General features: G+C 32.4%; 1 protein-coding gene across 1 annotated transcript in view; it reads left to right on the forward strand.

Moving 5' to 3' along the window:
• Positions 1-53: 53 nt before the first annotated feature.
• ABCC9 (ATP binding cassette subfamily C member 9) overlaps positions 54-11051 on the forward strand; it is a 120603-nt gene continuing 109605 nt past the window's right edge. Inside the window, 4 exon segments of the mRNA XM_011381579.2 lie at positions 54-155; positions 508-625; positions 3546-3707; positions 6999-7140. Of these exon segments, the coding sequence (XP_011379881.1) occupies positions 3566-3707; positions 6999-7140 (284 nt within the window). The 5' untranslated portion in view covers positions 54-155; positions 508-625; positions 3546-3565.

The following is an 11051-nucleotide window of genomic DNA, read 5'->3' on the forward strand; positions in this document are numbered from 1 at the left end:
GCTGCGTCCGCCCCAGCCCAGAGCAGTTTGTGCAATTTAGAAACTCGATAGGAGGCAGCAGCTGATCTCCCACTACCCTAAAAATAATCCACTCCGAATAATCCACTCCGGCGCCCTGCATGCTTCGGCTAGGGGAGGAAAACTCTGCCTTCGGAGTAAGTGAGTCCGTGTCTTTTACATCAATATCATTTAAAAATTTTAAGAATAACTGTAAGCTGTCGATTTGAAGATAACATTTCGGCATCCAAAAGGCGTCCGCGCACTCTCGCAGCGCTTTGCCTTCGTGGTGGCTATTTCTAGGATTAAGGGACCGGGCCCCAGCCGGGAATGAGAGGGCATGGGGATCAGGTTTTCAGCTTTCCTTGCAAAACTCTGCCGGCTCCTTCTTAAACCAACTGGAGATAGTACAAGGAATTATTACTAAATTTTTTTCCTCTTAGACATTTCCTGTATTGTTCATTAAATAGCTTTCTATCTGCTCAGTTTTTGTTACTCTTTGCTTTTTAGGAGTTTTGCGTCCCGGTTTGAAATTTACACTGAAGAGAGTTTAGGAAGCCGGTGTTCATTAGGAGGTAGCACAAGTGCACGAATAGGGGTTTGAAGCAGCTTCAAGAGATTGTCCAAGGTATTTATTTGTTGCTTTATTTGTTCAGTTTGGAATTAAAAAAAAAAAATCTCATTGGAGTGTTTGTCTAAGGAATTTTGTCTGCTGAGTAGCCCCAACATTTCCTTTGGTATGCGATAGAACTTCAAAGGTTGCATTCAGATCAAGCACTGAAACAGAAGTCAGCAGTCATTTTTGTTAGTTATTTTCGTAGTTGGATTTGTCATTCATAGATAGACAACTAGACAGACATCTTTTAGTTCATATTTTATGAACCATCAGCTGAATAACTTCAAGAAGTAATTACATTTGTTTTCATAAGTGCTGATCCTGAAAATGCCCTAGATAATGATAAAGTCCTAAGTAAGTTCTTAAAAATGTCATGTTTCTTTATCTTAACATAATTTGACTAATCTCAGAATAAAAGAATGAGTTATAGTGTGTATAAGAATGAAAGCTTTAATATTGCTTTTAGTATGTTTTCTTTAGGTGTTTCCAGCATGCTAAATTCTCAGGGATTGCTACTGCATTAGAAATGACAGTTTCGACTGAAGAACAGGAGAGAGTACTAGTTTTCACTTACTTTACTTTTATTCATCAACTAAATCCAAATTTTATAACTCCTGAGTAGAGTTTCTCATAAAGTGTATTTCAAGGAATAAGAGTACTGAGAGTAGTATTCTTGCCATGAAATCATAAGTTTAGTCATCAAAGCATATTTCTGTTTTCTGCTCTACAGAACACTCCTATAATCAAAATTTCACTTTTAATGCTTGTTTTTAAAGTCCATTCAGTCAACTTCTTCAGCTCTATCGTCTGTCATAAGCACTTGAACAGCTTTCCATGGGTTTATGCTTGTGGGGAGAAAAAAAGCCATGTCTTTTTGTCTGGCTTCTCTTCTCTCTCCCTCCTCCTTGATGCTGGGGCCTCTGTCAGTGCTTAGCTGAACTAGGCAGATCCATAAGAGGCGGGGCTGAAGGATGGCACGTGACAGAGTTTAGCAAGAGCGCAGTTATACCCTTCCTAAAGCATTTCTAACTTAACCTGGGTTCTGGGCGGGAAACCGTGAATGACAATGGAGAGCTAAGAATTAGTTTAAAATCCAGATTGAATAAAAAATTTCAGGTAAACACAATAATTTTCAACGTATCTATAGTAAAATTTACTCCTTCCCTCTTTTTATCCATGTTTGGTTGTACTATGAGCTGGCTTTTAGAATGTGCCACCTGCGCAATGTATGTTAGAGAAGGATAAGGGTCAAGAGGAAAAGGATGAAAGAGGAGACAGGAAAAATCACAAAGAGAGATATGATGAGAGACAGTAAACAGGCTGGGAGCCAGGGGGAAATTTTGAGGTTAGAGATTATGATAGAAGGAAGAAATCTTTTAAAGCTTTTGCTTTACCAATCTGAAGTATGCACCTTAGTGTGATTATGCCATTGTATATTTCTCTGACTTTTAGATCATAAACTTTACATTATACCAAGAACTATTGGAATTAGTGTAGTTTAATTTATATAGACTAAGACCACAGGGACTGTGTTTGTTATCTGCACTATTGGATACCTAGTGTCTAGCACATAATCAGCAACAATAAGTACTTTTACAGTTAATTAATTAATGACCTCACCTCCCAGACATTAGGTACATGGCTGAAAATGTTCTTTGACTTTTTCAGGTTGTTGTATTTCTCTGATATTTTCTTTTCACATTCACACAGATTTATCCAACGGTTAATTGATAGGCTTCAGGATTGATTAAATACTATGCAGGCAATGTAGAGTTAATGAAGTGTATATTTTGCAAATTCAGATTATGTTTTTAGCATCCAACTTGATGATAATGATTAAATATCAAGTTTTAAAATGTGGAAATTGGAATATTATAATTTGGGATAAAATTATAAAACCAACTAAAATAAATAAAACAGTTTATACATATTTTTCAATTTAAAGTGGGCTTAAAGTTTTCTTTTATCATCTCTACTAAGTAAAAGAAGTAGTCTTAAAAATTCCATTACTAGTTTTTGTTTTTTAGTTTGTTTTTCCATCTTTACCAGAAATACATCTAACATATAATTATGGACTCATAACTTCCATTGTATTGTTATTTTAAAAAAATCTCAAGTCCTTTTTAATTCTTTTATCTAGCTTAGAACTTTAATAGTTAATAAAGATTTGCCAAGTATATAACCTCATCTTGAGTTTTTTTAAAAGTATAACTTTTTTTTTAGATGAAAAAAGTTCCAAACTAGAGAGCATGCCAATGATTTATCAAAAAAAAAAAAAAAAAGGAGGGGTTTACCAGAAATAATACATGAGAAGAATACTATATAAGCTTTTATAGACTGTAAACACATAAGCTTTCTATTCTATTTATGTAATGCTTTATAAAAGTTTTGCTTGAAATTTGTTTTCTCCAATGGTTTACCTACAGTGGCCAATTTTTTCTGTGTAACACTCTGTTTACTTTCTAGGAAAAAATATTGTTTGAACCATTACTAAATCAATTATCAATGAAAGGGAAGAGAGAAAAAGTACTACCTTAGTTATTCAAACTATTGCCAACCTTTGATAATCTAACTCAGAATCCAGGTGACATAAATATGGAGAAGAAACAAAGTCCAGTGAAGTTAAAATATTGAGCTGCTGCTTATTTTAATAAGAATAGATATTTTCTTAAAAAAATAGGTTGGAGGCTGTGCGATACAGTGGAGGACCAACATAGTTTTTAGTCAGATACATGTGGGTGTGGATGCCAGCTACCTACTGGTTGGCAAGTTCCTACCAATATGAACCTCACCATCCTCCTCTGAATTGTGAATAACTCCACAAACATTGCATGGCTATCCTGAAGACTTAAGATAACACCTCTTTAAGGCTGTAATTTTATGAAGGAGAATTTAGTAATAAGAGGCCCTTTTTCTTTTCTCTTTATTGCAGAGTAAACCATAGAAGAAGAAATGAGTCTTTCATTCTGCGGTAACAACATTTCTTCGTATAATATCTATGATGGTGTCTTACAAAATCCCTGCTTTGTGGATGCCCTCAACCTGGTTCCTCATGTCTTCCTGTTGTTTATTACTTTTCCAATATTGTTTATTGGTAAGTAATCTATTGTCCTATATTACATTGCCTAATGTTTATAAAATTTTTCTTTTTTTTATTTAAGTATAGTTGGTATACAATCTTCTATTGGTTATATTAATTTCAGGTGTACAACATAGAGATTTGATATTTTTATACCTTACAATATGATCACCTTATTAATTCTAGTAATCATCTGTCACTGTGCAAATTTATCACACTATTATTGACTATATTCCCCTTCTCCTTTTCACGCATCTCCCCACCCTCTCCCTTCTGGTAACCATTGCTTTTGTCTCTGTTCCTGAGTCTTAAAAGTCTTCTTAATGGCTGAGAGTTGGTATACTGTTGACTGATTTTTACAACATGAAAACTGATATATAACTCTGTGAGAAAAGAATGAGCAAGTATTTTGTGTTTTCCAAACATTTGTGTTTTGGGCATGTGATATTCTGTAGGTAAAATAGAAGTCATATGCTGTCTTAGAAGTGGATTTCAAGTATCAGTAGCAGTTTTTTGAGAAGAGGGAAAAGAGAATTATATGAGATAGGTCTAGAGCATTTGTTGAGTACTTGCTTTGTGCTAGGTAAAGAGAATGGAAATTGGGTAAAACACAGTACTTACCTAGAATAGGCAAGTGAATAGGCAAGTCACTGGAATAGTTCAGTGAAACAGACACATCCAGAAATGACAGCAGAAGTTCTCTTTTATCCATGGTTTCTCTTTCTACGGTTTCAGTGACCGGCCATCAACTGCAGTCAGAAAATACTAAATGGTAAATTCCAGAAATAAACAATTCATAAATTTTAAATTGCACGTTGTTCTGAGTAGCATGATAAAATCTCGTGCTGTCCTGATTTGTCCCACTGGGGATGTGATTCATCCCTTTGTCCAGTATAGCTACAATGTATGTGCTACACAATCATTTGTCACTTAGGAGCCACCTTGGTTGTCAGATTGACTCTTGAGGTATCACAGTCCTTCGTTCAAGTAACCCTTATTTTATGTAATAAATGCCCCAAAGTGCAAGAGTAGTGATGCTGGCAATTTGATATACCAAAGAGAAGCCAAAAAGTGCTTCTTTTAAATGGAACGGTGACCACAATACAATAACATTTTAAGAGAGAGATATCACATTCATATAACTTTTATTACAGTGCATTGTCAAAATTGTTCTGTCTTATTGTTATTGGTGTTAATCTCTTACTTTTTCCTAATTTATATATTAAACTTTATCAGGTATATATGTACAGGAAAAAAATAGTATATAAAGGGTTTGTTACTATCTGTGGTTTCAGGCATCCACTGAGGGTCTTGAAATGTATCCCCTGAGGATAAGGGAGAATTACTGTATACCACATTATAAGCCCAATTACAGATATAGGAACAAATTATCTTGAGAGTTATCCTGCCAGAACAACTAAGTCTTCTTGGGGCTGATGCGGAAGATTGTATAGAGAGTGGTATGTTTGGGGACTTGAAGGGTATAGAGCATGCAAGTTAAAGTAGGAGTGATGGGATGTATTTCAGGTAGAAAGAGTACATGTGCAAAATATTTGGAGGAGTTAAAAGTATAGTTTTTCCTATTGTTTTATATATGTACAACAGTTTATATATGTACAAAATTCAGTTATTTAGAGCAATTATGTATAATTTGTGTAAACTTCTCAAAACAACCAAAATAGACCTTTAAACTTGTTTTAAATTATAAAATATTTTTCATGTATAAAAATGACAGAGACTACTATAATAAACATTTATTGAACCTACTGCTACTCATCTTAAGGAATCTAACAGTAAGAATATAAGTGAATCCCTCTGTGTACCATTTCGTGAGCCTGTTACTCTTCTCATGTCCTATGTTCTCGTCCCTTCACAGAAGATAACCACTATTTTGCCACCCTTTTGAATTTGGTGTTTAATATTCCCATGTGTGATTTTGCTCATAAAAATAAATGAAAAAATTATCAGACTTATTTTCTTAAGAAGAAAATTAGCACAATTTAATGATATGCTTTAAAGAAAGCTTTAAACATACTTTATATGCATTTATTTATTTATTTATTTATTTATTTATTTATTTATTTATTTATTTATCTATCTATCTGTCTATCTAATTAATTTATTAATTGAGAGGCTGGCATTCCAACAGTGATCGAAGAATTTCTGTTGTATGGCATATCATATCATCCAGAGACCACCATACTCTTGGCACATGGTTATTTATGTTAAGCAAGTGTACAAACATCAAATATATTGGTACTACAGTGGCCATTTATAGAAACACTAGTCATATATATGGTATTATTTGTAGGACATTAAGAATGCCCTTTGACCAAAAGTAAGAATTCCATTTTTAAAATTGCAATTCTACAATTAATAATTCATTTTCGACATCCAGTTAACTTCTTGAGAGCAATGACTGTGACACCCCTGTTTGCATCTCTATCATCAAACACAAAGGCTGAAAAAAACAGTATTTGAATCAAATGGAATTGGAGTGAACATTGTCAAAGGGAAATGGAGAAAAATGCAGACTATTCTCTCTGACATTGGCTTCTTGAGTTAGTGAGAGTTCATAAAGAAATCTCAAAGAAGAATCAGGTATAAGGAAAATTATAACGTTGCAAAAAAGACACAGGGCTTGCCTATGAGTTTATAGCAAGAATTCTAGTAGAATATGTTAAATATAACTTGTTTTCTAATAATGAATTTCTTTGGGAACAGCTAAGACATGAATCAATTTTCTTTTTAAAGAATGCTTCAGGGGTCCCTTTTATCCATATAGAAATTCCTTCCTGCAACATTTCAGGCACAAACCCACCTTCATTCTTGAAGTATGTGGAACTGTTTTATATTTGAAAAATGAGGGGAAAAAGAGTGATAAAAGGAGACAAAGTGGAATCCTTTCCTAGCACACCATATATTAGTTCACATTACTTTCTGTCTTTTGAAGAAAAACCATAAAAATTTTACTAAAAAGTAATCTTGAATTTCTTTTCAGTAATGAGCTAAAGGTGAATCTATAATGTTCTTGATCCTGCTTAAAAGTTGTCAGTGAACAAAACTTTAGCTTTCTTTGAGAAAATATCACTACCACTGGTGAATAGTTCTGGCCCAGTCATAAGTTATCATTTTTGTTACATGATATGCATATTATTAACAGTTGACTCAACTAATGAGTCCTGTATTTCATCACCAAATATGGCTTTTGTAAGTTTTTTCATAATTTTAATCTTTTTGTTTATATCTTTAATTTCTCTCTCTCTCTCTCTCTCTCTCTTTTTTTTTTTTTTTTTTTTTTTTTAGGATGGGGCAGTCAAAGCTCAAAAGTACAAATTCATCACAACACATGGCTTCATTTTCCTGGACATAACCTGAGATGGATTCTTACGTTTGCTCTCCTATTTGTGCATGTTTGTGAAATAGCAGAAGGCATAGTTTCAGATTCGTAAGTGATTCGACTTAGTTAATGTGATTACACTATACATACTAGTGAATGTACTGATATGGATAACAGCTAAGAGCATACCAAATCAGACCTTTTTGGTCATAATTTATAAGGAACAACTGCTGCCACCCATTTTTTATGATAATCATGCATGTTGTCCATAATTTCTTTGATAACAGAAGTTCAGATCTCTGTGACTTGTGCTAATTGATGTTCTTTCTATATCCTTACTCTTTCACTTATGTAACCCTGGCAAAAAAATTCTGTCCTTTTAAACACTTTGATGTTTACTTTATCTTTCAAAATAGGTATAGATAGCAAGATTGTCTGTACTGATATATTACTTGAATAACTATATTTTTACATGTAAATATATACCAGTTCTCAGATGTTCCAATTTATTTTGTAAAGAAGCAAAGATAGATGAGGCAGGCTTTAAAGAAATGCAAGAACCAGTGAGGATATAGTTACAAATTGAGGCAGTGAGGATATAGTTACAAATTGAGGGGTTTCTCATAAAACCCCTACTTTTGAAGGAATTTTGTCATTCTTATAAAAGAAGTTTGTATTGGGCAGTTAGAATATAATGAATTCTGTTTATAAACTTGAAAATAATGTAGGGAAAATAATTTTATCACATAGCAACAGAAAATAAACTCAGGTAATAAGAAAATTTTGATTATGTAATTATGCTAAATAGTACACGTTTTTTTGAAGAGTTGATATGAAAAGGCCTTTAAAGTTTTTTTTTTTAAAGTCCCCAAAATGATAAAAATGCCCCTTTACATCTGTTTATTTTTTGCTCTTGCAATTAACAAGGAATGAAACTTTAAGTTTTTGTCATGGAACCAACTATTTTGTAATGTTTTATGATTTCTTTGCATATATGTGCACATCTTAGTTTCTGATAAAAAGAAATATCATAGACTCTAAGATATGCCATGCTTTCAAGCATTTAGAAGCTTAATTGGCTATTATTGATAATTGTTTAAAACTCTTTGGCATATTTGTATTATATTGTATTAGCATAGACAATTATAGTCTTCTTTTTTTCATCTTATTGTATAAACTGACCCTACATGTTTCTATGTGTATATATAAAGTAGAAGATTGATCAGCTTAATACTTCCTAAAAACTTGACATCACGTAGGCAAGGATGACTCCTTTCCAGCCTTGTGGTTGATGTGTAGATTTAGTCAGAGACTTAGAATAGAGGGTGAAATAATAATGATGAGGACATACGCTAATGGCAGAACCTTGTTTAATAGTGATAGTGATACAAGAGACCCATGCTAAAAACCAGCAGAAATACACCTTTGATTTTGCACTATCCCTTCCTAATCTTTAGTTGTAGACTTATTCCCCTTACACTTCTTATCCAAGCCTCTCAAAAGTCATCTTCCAGTTACTTCTGAACTCAAAGATTTAGTTTGCTTTATCTCTTGCCTTGCCCTATTCTGGAAACTGCTTCTACAGGAATCATTAATGTCATTAATGAACATTAATGACAACTTAATGGATAGCTTTTCTTCCTTAACATAACTATTACATTTGGTGCTGTTGATCTTTCCTTCCTTCTTTTTTATTTAAACGAAGATTTTATGAACCATTTTTCACTTAAAATATCACAAATGCTCATTATAATTAGCAAAACAATACAAATAACTTCTTAAATGAATAATTGATTTTTTTATAGTAATACAAATATTAAAGCTATTAACTTTTTCTTTTGAAACATTCTTATCTGTTTTACACAGGTGTCTGCAATAAGTTTTCTCTTTTTTATTTCTGTCTAAATAATTTGTGATTATGGTGTAGATACTCTCCTAGGTCTAGGAATCATTTTCGCTTTGCTCTTTAGTCTAATTTGATAGGTTTATTATTAGGGCATGTAATTTGTTAAACAAATATCTTTTGGGATTTATTAACATTTTCATGATAATAAAATATTTGATTGTTTTATAAGTATTTAATGAGTGTTAGAAAATAATATATATTCTTTGCAGGAGAAAAATTTTTTCGAGTATCCTGATTGGATTACTAAAGTCCTGTGTACTGATTATTTTTATATTATTTAACCCATCAAATTCTAAAAGTATATATTAAAATATTCACTATTATATTTTCATTTTGTTTTTTATTTCTATAATTTTCTTTGCTTTGAAATTATTCTTTTGTCCTCCTGTAATGTATGCTTTTCCTCTTAATTTTCTGACTAAAGATTTTCTGCTGTAATGGGATGTATATGCTTCTACCAGATCATTGATATCTGTGAATCATACTCTAAAAATAATAGAAAGAATAGGGTTAGGGCAACTGCTCAAAATCTATATAACTTTTTTTTTCATTTTCTTTCATTTTATCTTGAAACTAGTTTAAAAAAATAAATTAAAAATGAATAAATAAAAAACGAATAAAAAAAGAATAAAATGAATAAAAAATCTATCTAACTTTGTAAATAGAGCACTAACAATATGATAGCAATCCTAATAAAAATACTGGCATGGTTAAAATACACCTTAAATACCTAATAAAGAAATGCCACAGTAAATATAAAACCTTACAGTAGCTGCTGCTATCTTCATTCATCTTTTATTATTGCTTCTCTTAATGATTTGTCATTTTTTTCTAACTTCTTTAATGGAATAATTTATTTGTTATAATTATTTCTTTTTGAATATCTTGGGTGTGGTCTTGATAACATTTTACAGACTTTAATTGGTAGTGTGCTCATTTTTAAATTTTCTATTAACTAAGTGATTTTTAAAAATTCTTTCTTTGGTTCAGTAATTAAGGAGTATTAGAAGCATTTTCTAATTTCTCTACTGATGAAATATTTATTTCCTACTTTTTCTCTTTGACTATTTTGAACTATTTCTGGGAGATGGTGGGTGGTTTTTAAGCCAGTTTTTATGTTATCATAGTAGTTTCACATTTTCATTATCATGTGTATATTAATGATTCAAAATTTATCACTGATAACGTTCAAAATCGCTACATACACTAGCCTATTAGACAATTTCTTTGCATTTTTATTAGACATTTCCACAATGTACGCATTGCTACTGAAACTTATTAGCTTCCTCTCTCCAATCTGCTCAAAATCTTATTTGTTCACACCACCGTCCACCCAAACACCATGAGAATTGTTTTCTACGTCTCCATCATTATCAGCCTCAGACCTAAACACTATTAAAGTCCTGTCCATTTTAATAATTAACATTTTTCAAATATATTATTTCCTCCATGTTTCTGCTGCCAAAGTTTAATTCAGGTTTTTATCATTTCTCACCTGTGAGATTAGATTTCAGCTCCTTACCTTGGCACACAAAGCCTTTCATGATACATCCTATCTCAGATTTTCTATTTAAGGAACTACTTGAAAATTTGAACATGCTACATTGTTTTATGCTTCTATGTATTTGCACATTTCTGTTCCCTCTTTTTAAAATGCTCTTCCACCACTTTCCTGACTAGTGGACTCCTTTTTATATTTCAGTTCCCATTGTCAACCATACCTCCTCTGAAATGACTTTCCCAAATGTTCCTTTCTCCCTTACTCTTTCTAGTTACTAGTTACTTTCTTCTCTATACCATTTATGTACTAATATATTTAAGTAATATGAGAAAATATTAATGTTTAACTGTATGGCATTATTAATGCAAATGGAATTGAGAGTTGTTCATGCAAATCTGTGCTGTCATGTTTCTGAGCCACCCAAAGCTCTCTGTTGCCCTCAGAATGAAGCCGAGGCCCCTTGCAACCATACTGAATTGTCTGCAACACCCTTGAACCTTCTGCCTGGAATGGTCCTCTTTTTTCCTCTGGGTAGCAGTTTCTCATTCTTAAGGTCTCAGTTTAGAAGTCTATTCCTTCACAAGGCTTACTCTGTCTCAAACAGAGTATGCG

Source organism: Pteropus vampyrus, unplaced genomic scaffold (assembly GCF_000151845.1).
Source record: "Pteropus vampyrus isolate Shadow unplaced genomic scaffold, Pvam_2.0 Scaffold444, whole genome shotgun sequence".
NCBI classification, from domain to species: Eukaryota; Metazoa; Chordata; class Mammalia; order Chiroptera; family Pteropodidae; genus Pteropus; species Pteropus vampyrus.